The sequence below is a fragment of the Lontra canadensis genome, unplaced genomic scaffold, assembly GCF_010015895.1.
Source record: "Lontra canadensis isolate GAN:19392208 unplaced genomic scaffold, GSC_riverotter_1.0 scaffold42, whole genome shotgun sequence".
In the NCBI taxonomy this organism is placed as follows: domain Eukaryota; kingdom Metazoa; phylum Chordata; class Mammalia; order Carnivora; family Mustelidae; genus Lontra; species Lontra canadensis.
The window spans coordinates 2771307-2786864 of record NW_022631036.1 but is presented as its reverse complement, the minus strand read 5'-3'; the positions used below and the strand labels follow the sequence as shown (position 1 = coordinate 2786864).

Sequence of the window (15558 nt, the reverse complement as noted above, 5' to 3'; positions counted from 1 at the left end):
CACATATTAAGGTAAGCTTACTTTCATTTGCTCTTCTTAGATTATCTCCAGATTTCTCATGTATAATTCGTAACACCTCAATATTTAGGAGTCTTTGGTTTAGAGAATAAATTACAAATATGAGAATAGTATAAAAATTTGAGGATCAAAATGAGTTGTCATATTATAAAACAGTAACACTGTTCAGGGAAAGAAGAAAACAGTAGCACACTAAGAATCCCTGTAAGCATTACCTGCACTGAACAGAGCACACGATTCTAACCAAATCTTTAACTGCTATTAATACAAATATCAGCGAAACCACTTTTTTTCCCAACTGTATAACATAATAAATCCTTTGCTCAGGATCTCAAGATACACTTAAAGCTGGGCTTGTTGTGTTCAGTTGATAGAATAATTAGGCAACCCTCTTAACTGGATAAATGTTCACTTTTCGCTGGTTTTTCCACTAGGGAACTTGAGCTGTACAGGCACTGAACATTATGTAAGATAATACAGCATTTTTCCTATAGAAAAATCTAGAGTAGTGCAAATTTACTTTCTACTCATCTTCAAGACAATCCAAATTATTTGTCTTATTTTAACTAAGTTCCCACTAGAATCAGATAAAGCCTCTCCATAAAATTTTCTAAAGGTAAAAAACTTTTTATCATATGAACATGACCATTTTTACACTTATATCTTGGAAATTTAGTCTTTTAGGTTGTATTTCTAAGATGACTTTCCATTAAGAATAAGGTTCCCACTTGTCCTGGTTTTAGCATTTACGTAAGCCTCGTGTCTTGGGAACCCTGACGTGGTTAGTGAATTAATGGAGTGAAAGCCCATATCCGTATGTGTGGTGGCCCTACCTTATCATCATGTGGATCATCTACGGTCAAGTCTTGTAACTCATGAGTTGCAATCTCAAGGGATGGAGTTTCTTTCTTTATGCTGTCTGAAGCCCTTGGTCCACCTCTAGGTTTCTGGGGCTGTTTCTTCACAGGTTCATCCTTTGTTTTTCCTTTCTTCCCCTTCTTCCCTTTTTCTTCTTTGTTTGAACCTGCAGACTTCAATTTACAGAGGTAAAATAGTCAGCTTGCTCTAATAAAAAAAAAAATCCTAAAAAAAAAAAATAATAAGTTGGGGGGGGCGGTGCCTGGGTGGCTTAGTCAGTTAAGCATCTGCTTTCCACTCAGATCATGATCCCAGGATTCTAGAATCAAGTAACGCATTGGGCTCCCTGCTCAGTGGGGAGCTTGCTTCTCCCTCTGCTTGCTGTTCCCCCTGCTTCTGTGAGCACTCTGACAAATAAATAAAAAAAAAACTAAAAAAAAAAATGTCAGTATGTTCAATATTGTCAATTATTTTAACAAAAATGTACTGAATCCTAGCATAGGATAGGCAGTGGTCTGGATGCCCCTTGAAAGCAAAAGAAATGGGTGAGTGAGTGGCTCAGCTGGTTAAATGTCTGCCTTCGGTCAGATCGTGATCCCAGGGTCCTGGGATCAAGCCCCGCATTGGGCTCCCTGCTCAGCGGGAAGTCTGCTTCTGCTGCTGCTTCTCCCTGATGCTTCCCTAGCTTGCACCAACCTGATCGCTCGCTCGCTCGCTCTCTTTCGCTCTATCAAGTAAATGAAATCTAAAAATGAATAAAAAACAAACAAAAAAGAAAATGGGTTTGGATGTTACTTACCCCCAGCAATTTCATGATGAGTTCACGCTCTTCTTCATCTTGGTCTTTGTATTTTTCCTTCATTTTTTTCATTTTACTCTACAAAATCAAAAGACTTCACTTGGAAAAATTCAGCAGCTAAAAAAATGTCAACATGTTTATAAAGAAAAGGTGCTCTTGTCAAAAATGCTGAGAAGCTACCATTATAATAAATAATGTGGAGGCTAAAATGATGGATAAACCACGTCCTCAGCCTCAATTTACCATCTAGTAGAAGATGACACATGTAAGAGTAAGGATAAATGAATGCAACATACATTGGGAGACGGAGAGAAGTTAAGTTTGGGGGAATCAGAGGGGGAGGCAAACCATGAGAGACTGGACTCTGAGAGACAAACAGGGTTTTGGAGGGGAGGGGGGTGGGGAGTGGGTTGAGCCTGGTGGTGGGTATCAAGGAGGGCACGTATTGCATGGAGCACTGGGTGTGTTGCATAAACAATGAATTTTGGAACATTGAAAAGAAAATGAAAAAGTGCTAAAAAAAATTAATGCAACATACTCTAAATGGAAACATTTCTAAGGTAATTCAGAAAAAGATTTTTTTCAGCTTAAGCAAGAGCTGTGGGGAAGAAATGAAAGTACAATTTGAAAGTCTGAAGTAAATTTTATAGTATCAGGGAATACAGGAAAAGCAGGATTAAAAGATAAAGACAGGACAGTGTAGTAACAGCAAGTCCTTGCATGTGGTTGGAGCCAGGACCTACATAAAGAGGAATAAGAAACAAGGCAGCAAAACTAAGCTGGATAAAGGCTCTTAAGACTGAATTTTCTCACTAAACTGGTGATTCTTTTATGCGGCTACACATCCAAATTACCTAGTAATTTTTAAAACTATAGACCTCTAGGCCTTACCTAGATTTCTATCCTTATTAATCTTAGCTGGGGCCCAAATAACAAATTTATTCATTTTTGAAGATTTCTTTAAACAGGACACAAAGAACTCCTCTAACTATAGAAGATTGATAATTCAGACTTCTAAAAGTCTATACTTGTAATTCTTATTCTACATAAAATGAGAGCTTCCATCTAGATGATCTTAAAGGGACACAGAACAATGATCTCTATGTTCCCTCAATCTTACCTCTTTAATTTTCAGTTAAAGGAAGTCTCATAGGATTATTTTTTTAAACTACATCTTTTGTTTCACTTAAACTTTAAAAAATTAAGAAGAACCTCACAACTTCATTTGTGAACCACAGACTCACCTTAACAGTCCACACCCCAAAGTTTTATTACCTTCTGTCCTCGTTTCATTGGCTGCACAACTGGGACACTTTTGCTTGTGTTCTGATGAGCTTCAATGTGTAGAGTATTTTCTTTTTCTTTGTCCTTTACCTCTATCACTTCTAAATCCCCTGAGTCACTTGGAAGCTTTTTCTTCTTCATTTCCCTAAATAGAAATGAAATGGGAACATCTAATTCTTAGTGTCCTAAAATACTGCATGGGAAGGGGAACATGTACAATATACAAAAGATCGTGGCATCTGGTTAAGTTCATAACCACCGGCTGTAGTATAAAAGCAGCACAAATCAGCATATAGGAAAAAGCTGAATATTCTTCTCTCATGGATTTATCATTCTTTCTGTCATCCACGCTTCACACACTGTCACCTTGGACTTATCCTTACTCAGTAGCCTCAACACCCTTGATGGCCAGGCACTGGGATTTGTAGTTTTTGTGACAGCACGGCCTTGGCAGATCTTAGGTATTCAATAAAGTATGTTGCTAGGTTAGCTGAATAAATAAATGGATAATGATACAGATTAAGGAGGAATGGGAAATCCTATTACTATGATACTTTCTCTGTGTAATCTCTATTCCCAGTGCCACTGTGCTAGCCCTGGTCTTCATCACTTCCTACCCAGGCCTTTCTCCAGCATTTCCCCCATTAACTGTTCTGGATGAACTTCTAGATTACCTATCTCACATTCCCATTTAAAATCTTCCAAAAGTGCTCCTCCCATCATTTTCAGGATCAAGTCTAAAAATACATAGCTTCTGATAATCAGTTCTCCACTTTTGATCCAAGTTCACTTTGTCAGTCTTATCATCTACCAGTTCACAAACATGAACTTTCTTCCCCTTTCACCTCAGTCTACTTACCATTTCCCCAAAGCACTATGCATATTACTTCCAAATCCCTGCCCTGCTTTGTTCATGTTAATTCTCCTTGGAATCTTTGACCTGATTATCTTCATTTACCTACACCCTGATATATCTTCAAGGTATACTTCTGATGGCATTCTCAACACACCTGGACTCACAGCAGTTTCTTACTCTTGAACTACTGTATCCCTACTTGTATGGCTCTTTCCTGAATCCAGGACTCAAAATTCCTTAAAGGCGCAAACTTTACTATATTTTACCTCTTTGTATACTCAGTATCTAGCATAGTGCTGTGTCCTCAGAGAGTTTGCTGAAACTGTTTAATAACTATCTTTCTCAAGCAAAAGGGTTTATTATCCATTCCACTCTAGAGTCTCTTCTTGGACTGCATTACTAGCTTTATATAGCCTTTTTACCCTATAGTGATTATCTCAGTTGTCCCTTTCCTTGGCTTCTGCCTTACTGTTTGCCTCCCGAGACCTTCTATGTTAAAAAAAAAAAAAAAAAAAAAAAAAAAGTCTTCTCTATTAAATGAAGCTTTCCTAATCATTTTCAGGTATTCCTGCTTATTCCCTCCAATATTATCCTAGAACCAGCCTATTTAATGCACATATTTATGTAACAAAGGTCTGTCTCATGTTACTTGACCTATCTCACTGACTGTAGTGATAGATTAGGGACCTAAAACAGAAAAACCTATTAGAGCTGAATATTAAGAACTAAACAAGTTTTATGCTAAATCTTGGTAATTTTAATAAGGGAGGTCTTTAGAACCTCCAAGTTACCTATCATAACTGAATCATCAGTAACCAAAAAAAAAAAAAAAAATTTACATGCTTTCCAGTTAGATAACACAAATTTGTTTACCTTCTTTCCTTGGCTGACAAATGTCTCCGACTCTGTAACTTACTGTCACTCTATTAAAACAAAACAAAAAAACACAAGCAAATATAAAAAATAACATCACTGCTATTAATCTTCCAGAAAGTAAAATTAAAAGTAAAAAATGATTTAATGAGAAAGACATGATATTCTTCACAAAACTTTGAAAATAGCTTACCATATTAGAAGATTCATCTTTTGAAGCCAATTTCTGAAGGGACCTATGAGAATAAGCAGAAAGAGGCATCTACTAGCCTGTAAAAGGCATTCATTTACAAAGTCCACAAAATTCCCATATCACACCCTTAATTACTGGCAATCTAAAAATCTTCACACCTGATAAAATTTTTAAAAACGATATTGCTCATCTCACACTTTTAAATAAATTCTTAAATAGCAGACATGTATTGAACACTTACAACGTGCCCGGCACTCCCCAATGCTTTATATAATCTTCACCAAAACCCTATAGGGGTCGGTAATATGCCATTTTCACAGAGAAAGAAACTGAAGCTCAGACACAGAGTAACTTGCTCAAGCACATACCCTAAGACTCAATTCTGGCCTGATTCCTAAGCTCTTCTTAACTATCCTAGTGATAAAGCTTTTAAAACAATGATATTGTTTACTTGGTGATCAGTAAGACTTTAAAGATTAAAATGCTTCAAATTTTTTATGGAATTTCCTTACATTATCAGCATTTATACTCATATACTTGTTTCTATTTTGACCTACTTTGGCCACTTTTATGTTTACTGTATTTTTCTACCTGGGTCCTGGAAATTTCTTTAGTGAAATCTATCCCCCAATCAAATGATAAAAACATAGTAAGACTATATAGGACAATAGAAGGTAAAAGTACTAAAGTCAACCTTGGTATTGTTTTAGAAGGATTAACTCTTCTGTCATTGCCAGCTATAAAATAACAGTTTTTAATTACCTTTGGGATTGAAGGTGGGACAAGTCAATGGTAGTATCAGGATAATTTAATGTCTCTTCCTCTTCATCCTTCATTTCACCAACAGGTTCCTGATCTTTTGCTACATCTTCAGATTCTCCTTCATCTTCAGAGCTTTCTTCCTGAATCAGTTCATCATTTAGCTCATCCCCACCACTCTGAATAGTGATATCCTCTTGGTCAACCTGAGTCATAAGTTCCACTTCCACAGGAGTTTCGTGTGATTCCTCTTTATCTTCTTCACTGCTACTGTCACCTCCATCTGCAGAGTTATCGTAAACAAAGTCAGAGTGATACCACCATAACAAAGCTAGGTGATTACCTCGAAAACTTCAAAAAGGCATTCTGTTGACTCCGTTTCTCCAAAAGATCACCAAAAAAAAAAAAAAAAAAAAAAAGCCTGATCATCCCTAAAGAGCAGTCAGACAAAAGGATACTCTTGTATCATGAACAAGGATACTCTTGTATCTTGTATCATGATCATGGTTGGAATAAATGCTCTCCAAGATACTTTACAAATTTCTTGGACATTGCAACCATTTCTACAATGAAAACTTTAACTTTTCTTGGTTAGGTATTTCCAAAAAGGAAGACAAGAGAAGTAATTCTATAAATTCTGCTGCTGTTATTGTAACTTGCACATGAGAAGTGAAATGAAACAATACATGTAATAGAACAGGCACACAGAAGGTAGTCACACTTTCGCAAAAGAAACACCGTTTAGTAGTAAAAATATTATTTAGTTGCCTCCCCTATAAAAGGAGATGCCATCACCATCTGGCAAAGATGGTTCTGAGAATTCCATTAAAAAATAATGTAAATAGAGAACTTTGTACAGTGTCAGGAACATGGTGAAAATTTTAAAAAATCTTGTAATACAACAGTAGTTATAAACGAAACAATGCAATATTAGTCCTAAAAAGGAATGACCCTAGGACAATAACTGTAAAAATAATAGAGGGGGTATGTTCCCTCGTTCTTTTAGGTAGGTGAGTAAATTTATTCCAGCAACCACAGCTGCTTTCCACTTGAAGCCAATGTATTATTAAATCAAGCCAAATTCTCATGTGAGAAATTACACTTGTTATAAACTCAACTTTGTATCACTTCTGATACTTAAATCCAAAAGTAAATGCTCATCTGTAAATAAATGAGCTCTATCTCTGCTGAACACATTTAAGTTTGACCCATTAAATACTAAAGTTTTACTTCATATATTTATATGTTTGTTACAGATCTAATTAAATACTTCATAGTTCACTAGAACAAGTATATTTAACATTTCCAAAAACAAAATTCAGTAAAATTGAACATCAAGTTGTATTTTGACATTTCAATTATCCCAAAGTCAATATGATCTTCTAAGATCTTAGAAGATAAACTAGACAACAGGGAGCACTATAAGCTACTTCATTAAAATCTGTAAACTACCTAGTTGATCCATGTCTTCTGATATGAGTTCACTTGCACAACTTGCCAGTGTTTCCATGTCGTCATCCTGCACTCTGACTTTTCGTTCACCTCGATGTCTCCAAACACAAGACTCATCTACCTACGGAAATAGTTCTTTTTCACTGACAGAACTTTAGGTAAGACTCATGAAAATCAGAAAAAAAAAAAAAAAAAATAACAAAGAAACTGAGGAATACCTTAAAGAGGAAACTAAACCCCATCATTAGATATGAGGGAGGAAGGAAATTCTTTTTTCCTATAAAAGACAATAAACATAAATGTTAAAAATCCTTTTTTTCCATTTTATGTTTGCAAATCACCTGACACTGGTGATGACATTTATTTTGTATTGTATCTGTCATGAAGGAACATTTTGCATTCACAGAATTTGGTATTATGTATAGGAATAAGAATTAAGAAAGAAAAAATACAAATACTTGCTCTCATCTTTGAGTTAGTCAAGCCCTGAATGATCTGTTTTTAGAAAAAAGGTCATGCTATACATTTTTACCCTTATAACTTTATGTGAAAGCACATTCTCATCAAGAAAAGTACATATGAAGATGACATGACAAATGCTAAATTTGCCACAGCAAGCACAAAATATTCCGTATTTCATAAAAAATTTCATATACGGAATCAAAATATTTCATACATGAAATCAGAACAGTCTGTTTTGAAAATATTATTAGCAACGGTCCTCATATCACCTCCATAATCCACCGACAAGTCATTACCTCTTATCATGAAGCTTCCCGTTGTCAAATATTCTCCAGTTGGTGCTGTTTTAGACACCTGAGGAACACATTATACTGTTGTCATAAGAAATACATTTTTAAAATTTTCACTCAATAAAGTCATAGACAAGTAAACAGCACTGCCTCCTAAAAAGTTTACAATTTAGCATAAAAATTCTCAATGCTAAATATTTCTTCAAGGCAGATATACCTTTGGCAGTAACAGAAAAGAAATGAAGGATACACTACACCAATAATTTTCAAATGCCATGGGTTAGAGTCAGACCTTGTCCACATGTTTCCTCTGGTTTGAGATACAATGAGAAAAATAAGGACAGTTTAATAAGCTTATATCATAAAAGCTAGATTTACTAAAACTGTATTTATTTATTTATTTATTTTTAAAAGATTTTATTTACTTATTTGACAGAGAGAGATATCACAAGTAGGCAGAGAGGCAGGCAGAGAGAGAGGAGGAAGCAGGCTCCCCGCTGAGCAGAAAGCCTGACGCAGGGCTCGATCCCAAGACCCCAGGATCATGACCTGAGCTGAAGGCAGAGGCTTTAACCCACTGAGCCACCCAGGCGCCCCTAAAATTGTATTAAATAAAATCCTTTCCTGAGGTACTGTTTTTGGGGTACTTAAATAACCTTTCATTTTAGGAAATATAGATAAGAGTAGATTTTTAAAAAAATATATTCTAATTTGGCAAAATAATTGCACAATATTTTAAAATTTTCACATTATCAGGGCGCCTGGGTGGCTCAGTCAGTTAAGCGTCTGCCTTTGGCTCACGTCATAATTCCACGGTCCTGGAATTGAGCCCCACATTGGGCTCCCTGCTCAGTGGGGAGCCTGCCACTCCCCCTGCTTGAGCATGCTCTATGTGTCAAATAAATAAAATCTTTAAAAAATAAAAAAAAGGAATTTTATATTATCTGTGAGACCCCCAGATCTGAGAGTATCTTTGTCATAAATACTGGAGGGGTTAAAAGCACACTAATTTCACCCTAAAAAACCAGTTCAAAGGCACCTTGGTGGCTCAGTCATTAAGCATCTGCCTTCAGCTCAGGTCATGATCCCAGAGTCCTAGGATCGAACCCCACATCAGGCTCCCTGCTCAGCAGGAAGCCTGCTTCTCCCTCTCCCACTCCCCCTGCTTGTGTTCCCTCTCTCGCTCTCTGTCACATAAATAAAATCTTTTCAAAAATTCAATAAAACAATTAAAACCACTTTTATAATAGTACTGAGGCAGAAACTATCATCTCAGAAGTGATACTAATTTCCTGAAAACACAGTATCACAGCATAGCAGAAAATAATGAATATAAATAGATGTAAAATGAAACTATGGGAGGATAATAATACTGAATTCTTTATCTTACTGCATAGCTTTAGGACCTTGTAAAAGTTCATTGTTATCAACTTTAACTATTAAAAATGTGAAACAGCGATGTGAAGTCAAATATGGAGTAAAGTACCATCAAGTAAAACGGCATTTAAGAGGGACAATTACTAAAACACTGGATATAGCTATTTTTTGGGAAGGGTATAAAATTCCAACCAAGATGAAGAGCAGAAAGATCTTTTAGGTCAGTACGCCAGTCATAACTGAAACACTAATCATCTTGTGTAACTGCATGAATCATTTGCTCTCTTCATTTAGGTGTCTTCCCACATCTTACTTTCCTAGAAAGGCTTTCCCTGATGCTTCATTCAAAATGGTAGCCCTTATCACTCTCTACTGCCTACTCAGCTTTAAGAAAAAAATTTTACAGCACTTGTTACCAGACATTGTTTATGTATTTTTCCCCAGGACCAAAATGTCAGCTGTTCACAAAATCACCTGTTCACATCTATACCCTCAAAATTTGGTACACAATAGCTTTTTTATTTCTTGTATTTTGGGAGCCCAATGCGGGGCCTGAACCCAGGACCCTGAGATCAAGACCTGGGCCGAGATCAAGAGTCAGACACTTAACCTACAAAGCCACCCACATGTCCTGGTACACAGTAGCTCTTAATAAATTAAGAAAAAGGACCACAGCCCTTATTACCTGATGATGGTACACCCACCAAGCACTAGTGATCACTCGTGCATCCCAAGCAGCGCTGTAGCAAAGTGCCATTGTGCCTGCTTCAGTCAAGGTCCGAGGGGGAATTGGTTCTCCTGTAGAAACAACACTGCTATGCTTCAGTACCCACATACAGACTTTCTACACAGCAACATATGAAAATTACATGCAGTATGACAGATCTGATTCTCTTACATCTTAAATAATGATACATTTTAATTTCAATATTACATGAGGTTACTGTTTTTTATTAACAATGTATTTACAGTATCACTCACCATCAGGGAAATGCAAATCAAAACCATAAGATATTATCACCTTACACCAGTTAGGATGGCTAAAATAAAAAAACACAAGAAACAACAAGTTTTGGCGAGGACATGGAGAAAAAGGAACCCTTGTGCACTGTTGGTAGGAATACAAACTGGGGCAGCCACCATGGAAAACAGTATGGAGGTCCCTCGAAAAACTAAAAATAGAACTACCCTATGATCTAGGAATCACACTACTGGGTATTTACTCAAAGGATATGAAAACACTAATTTGGAGGGATATATGCACCCCATGTTTCTGCAGCACTACTTACAACAGTCAAATTATAGAAGCAGCCCAAGCGTCTGTCAAAAGATGAATGGATAGAGTCCACACAATGGAATATTATTCAACCATGAAAAAGAATGAAATCTTGCCATTTGCAACAACAGCATGGATGGATCTAAAAAATGTAATGCTAAGAAAAATAAGCCAGAGAAAGACAAATACCATCTGATCTCACTCACATGTAGAATTTAAGAAACAAAACAAACAAAAGAAAAAAAAAAGAGACAAACCAAAAAACAGACTCTTAACTAGAGAACAAACATGATTATCAGAGGGGAGTTGGGTAGGTGGATGGGTGAAAGAGGTGAAGAGGATTAAGAATACACTTATCTTACTGAGCACTAATGAGTGATACACAGAATTGTTGAATCACTAATTGTACACCTGAAACTTACATAACAATTTATGTTAGCTATAATGGTATTAAAGTAAGATAAAAAATAAATAACAACAAAAATATTTACAAAGCAGGCTTTTAGTTGTTCTAACAAATCAGAGAAGAAATGCCCTCTCACTTATACTAATAACTCCAATTTCATTCCAGATAGAACTTAGAAAAGTCTATTCAAAGTCTGAAGACTTCCAGAATTACTACAGATCACCTAAATCATCAAAATGAAAAGCATATGAATAATATATCCCTACAGTTAATTTCAAATATCTTTTAATGGGATATCATTCACATATCATATTTACCCTCTTAAAGTATATAATCCAGTGGGTTTTTATATATTCATAAACCTATATAAGCATTACCACTAATTCCAGAACATTTTCATCATCCCCAAGGAAATCCTATATCCATTAATAGTCATTCTCCACTTTCCCAGCCCCTGACAATCACAAATATTGTCTCTATGGATTTGCTTATTTTGGAATTTCATGTCGATGGAATCAAATGTGTCTGGCTTCTTTCACTTAGCATCATGTGTTCAAGGTTCATCCTTGTTAATTACCAGTACTTTGTCTCTTTAAGACTGAATAATATTCCATTATATCAATATATTAGTTCTTGATTAGTCATCAACTGATGAACACATAGGTTGTTTCCATTTTGTGGCTATTATAAATGATGCTGTTAAGTATATCTGCAAACAAATTTAGTATGGTCATGTCTGTCCACAGACCTAAGAGTGGAACTGCTAGGTCACATGGTAAATTCGATGTTCGATGTTTTGAGGAACCGCCAAACTCTATTCTATAGCAGCTGCCTCATGTTCCATTCCCACCAGCAGCATATAAGCGTTCCAATCTCTATATCCTCACCAACACTTGTTTTGCCCATTTTTTCATTGTAACTATTCTACTGGGTGTGAAGTGGTATCTCAGTGTGGTTTTTATTTGCATTTCCCTAATGATGAACAATGCCGAAGCTCTTATCATGTGCCTGTTAGCCATTCTTATATCTTTGGAGAAATAACCTATTTGGATGCTTTGTCATTTTTAAATTGTTTTTGTTCTTTTTTTTTTTTTTTTTTTCCTTTCTAGTGTTGAGACTTAAGAGTTCTTTGGATATTGGTTCTTTACCGGATAAATGACTTGCCAATATTTTCTCTCATTCTGTGGGTTGTCTTTTTATTTTCTTGATAGTGTCTTTGAACTAAGGCTTTGAACTAAGCCTTTGAACTAAGGCTTTTCAGTCCAATTTACCTGTTTGTTGCTTATGCTTTTGATGTCCTATCTAAGAAATGACTTCCTGATTCACTATGAGATTTATGCTTCATTTTCTTCTAACAGTTTTACAGTTTTAGCTTTTAGGTTTAGGTTTTTGATGTATTTAATTTTTATAAATGATGTGAAGCAGCGATCTAAGTTTTATTCTTCTGTATATGGATATTAACTGACCAACCACCATTTGTTGACAAGATTACTCTATCCCCACTGAAGGCTTTCATATTTCATACACTTGTTCAAAGTCAATGGACTATAAATGAGGAATCTCAATTCTCTTCAGTGATCTATTTGTCCATCCTCATACCAATACTTCACTATCTGTATTATTGTTGCTTTGTAGGAGGTTTTGAAATCAGGAAGTGTGAGTCTTCCAATTTTGTTCTTCATTTTTAGAAATGATTTGGCGGACCTGGGTCCTTTGCATTTCTGTGTGAGTTTTAGATCTACTTATCCATCTCTGCAAAAAAAAAAAAAGTCAGCTGGAATTCTGAGAGGCATTACATCAGATCTATAGATTAATATAAAAAATACTGTCATCAGAAAACATTAGGACTTCCAATCCTTACACTAGAAGTTTTTCCATTTATTTAAGTCTTCTTTAATTTCTTTCAATGATGTTTTATAGTTTGGGGTGTATGTCTTACATTTCTTTTTGGTAAATTTATTAAGTATTTTATTCTTTTTAATGCTATTATAAATGAATGTTTTATTAATTTACTTTAGTACTGTTCACTGCAAGTATATAGAAATACAACTGACTTGAGTTGCCTATGTGGCTCAGTTGGTTAAACATCTGACTCTTGGTTCAGTTCAAGTCTTGATCTTACTGGTTGTGAGATCGAGCCCTGAGTCAGGCTCCATGCTCAGGGGGGAGTTGGCTTGGAGATTCTCTTACTCTGCCTGTCCCCCAACTCGTGTGTGTGCAATCTCTCTCAAATAAATAAATTAAAAAAAAAAAAAAAAAGAAAAAAAGAAATACAAGTGATTTATATATAATGACCTAGTATTCCAAACATTCTAAGCCTGTTTACCAATTAATAATCTTTGGTGGATTCCTTGAGGTTTTAAATATATATGATCATGCCATCTATAAACAGGAACAGCTTTACTTGTTCTTTACCAATGAGGATATTTTTTATTTCTTTTTATTACCTAAGGGCCGACTTAGAACCTCCATACAAGGTTGAATAGAAAGGACAAGAACAGACATTTTTATCTTTTTCCTGATCTTAAGGGAAAAGTTTTCAGTCTTTCACCATTAAGTCTGATGTTAGCGGTGGGTTTTTTATAAATGTTCTTTTGTTTTGATAAATGTTCTTTACCAAGATAAGGAAGCTCCCTTCTGTTAAGTTTGCTGAGTGTTTTCTATCACAAAGGGGTGTTGCATTATTGCCAAAGGCTTTTCCTGCATCGACTGAGATGATCATGTGTTTCTTGTCCTTTGCTCTGTTAACACTGTACTATATTAATTTTCATACATTAAACCAACCTTGCATTCCTGGGATAAATCCCACTTGGTCATGGCGTACAATCCTTTTAATATGCTACTGAATTCAGCTTTCTAATATTTCGTTGAAGATTTTGTCTATTCATAAGCAATACTAGTCTATTAATTTTCAATTCTTGTGATGTCTTTGTCTGGTTTTGTTATTAGGCTAATACTGGTCTTATAGCATGAGTTAGGAAGTTTTCCCATCTCTTCAATTTTTTTTGGAAGTTTGTAAAGGATTTGTATTCAATCTTCTTTAAAAGTTTGGCAGAATTCACTAGTGAAGCTACCTGGGCCTAGAATTTTCTTTGTGAGCACGTTTTTTTGTTTTGGGTATTTTTTTTTTTTAAGATTTTATTCATTTATTTGATAGAGACAGAGAACACAAGCAGGGGGAGCAGCAGGCAGAGGGAGAGGGAGAAGCAGGACTCTGGGATCATGATCTGAGATGAATGCAGACACTTAACTGACTGAACCACCCAGGCACCCCTAGGTTTTTTTTTGTTTTTGTTTCTGGTTTTTTTTTAAGTTTATTTTTTTAATTATTACTTTTAAAGATTTTATTTATTTATTTGACAGAGAGAGATCACAAGTAGGCAGAGAGGCAGGCAGAGAGAGGGGGGAGCAGGCTCTCTGCTGATCAGAGAGCCAAATGCAGGGCTCAATCCCAGCAACCTGAGATCATGACCTGAGCCGAAGGCAGAGGCTTAGCCCACTGAGCCACCCAGGCACTCCACTGTTGTTGTTGTTGTTTTTAAATTACTATTTCAATCTCTTTACTTGTTATAGGTTTGTTTTCATTTTCTAGTTCTCCTTGAGTCAGTTTTTGGTAGTCTGTGTCTTTCTAGGAATGAGCCTGTCTCATTTAGATCATTTAATTTGTTGTTATACAATTGTATGTAGCATGCCCTCACAATCTTTTTTCCCCTCAGCAAATGCAGCTTCCAAAGGTATTTAATACATGTTCCAGAAATAGACTATAGATCTAATTTTTATCACAGTGAAAAGTTCCTTCTTTGGTTCAAGAAGCCACTTATAAGAAAACAGAGTTCTGCTGTCTTACTACACATCTACTACACGGAATACCATACAAGTATTTCTAAAACGGTGTTTTCTAAGAGGAAGCTAGTGAATTTTTTTTTAATCCTTTTCATTTCTGTAAAGTTGGTATTAATATCCCCCTTTGTGTTCCTAATGTTAGGAATTTGAATATTCTCTTATTTTTTGGTCAGTCCAGCTAAAATTTTATTAATTTTGTTGACCTTTTTCAAAGAACCAACTATGGTTTCACTGATTTTATCTACTGTTCTTCTATTCTGTTTCATTTATTTCCTCTCTAAACTTTTTTTTTGACAGAGAGAGATCACAAGTAGACAGAGAAAGAGGAAGTAGACAGAGAAAGAGGGGGAAGCAGGCTCACCACTGAGCAGAGAGCCCGATATGGGGCTCGATCCCAGGACCCCGACATCACGACCCGAGCCGAAGGCAGAGGCTTAACCCACTGAACCACCCAGGCACCCCATGTCCACTCTAAACTTTATTAGTTCCTTTCCTTACTATGGGTTATTTGCTTTTCTTTTTCTAGAGCTTATGTATACATTTTCATTTCTTAGAGCTTTTCTTTTTTAAATATAAACATTACAGATAAAAACTTCTCACTAAGCACTGTTTTAGCTGCAACTCATATCATTTTGATACATTGTGTTTCACTTCAGTCATCTCAAAGTATTATTCCAACACTCCCTATCATTTTCTCTTTGACATTGGTTACTTCTGAATGTGTTTAATTTCCACACATTTGTGAATTTTTGAAATTTTCATCTAAATTCACTCCATTATGGTCAGAAAGATTACTCTGTATGATTTCAGTA

General features: G+C 35.7%; 1 protein-coding gene across 1 annotated transcript in view; it reads right to left on the bottom strand.

Moving 5' to 3' along the window:
* NEMF (nuclear export mediator factor) overlaps positions 1–15558 on the bottom strand; it is a 50476-nt gene that overhangs the window by 2100 nt on the left and 32818 nt on the right. The window contains exons 19-28 of the mRNA XM_032871173.1: positions 9907–10019; positions 7851–7908; positions 7311–7369; positions 7093–7213; positions 5644–5923; positions 4882–4924; positions 4689–4738; positions 2951–3104; positions 1676–1753; positions 852–1049 (exon numbers count right to left, since the gene is read on the bottom strand). Of these exons, the coding sequence (XP_032727064.1) occupies positions 852–1049; positions 1676–1753; positions 2951–3104; positions 4689–4738; positions 4882–4924; positions 5644–5923; positions 7093–7213; positions 7311–7369; positions 7851–7908; positions 9907–10019 (1154 nt within the window). The remainder of the gene's footprint in view (positions 1–851; positions 1050–1675; positions 1754–2950; positions 3105–4688; positions 4739–4881; positions 4925–5643; positions 5924–7092; positions 7214–7310; positions 7370–7850; positions 7909–9906; positions 10020–15558) is intronic.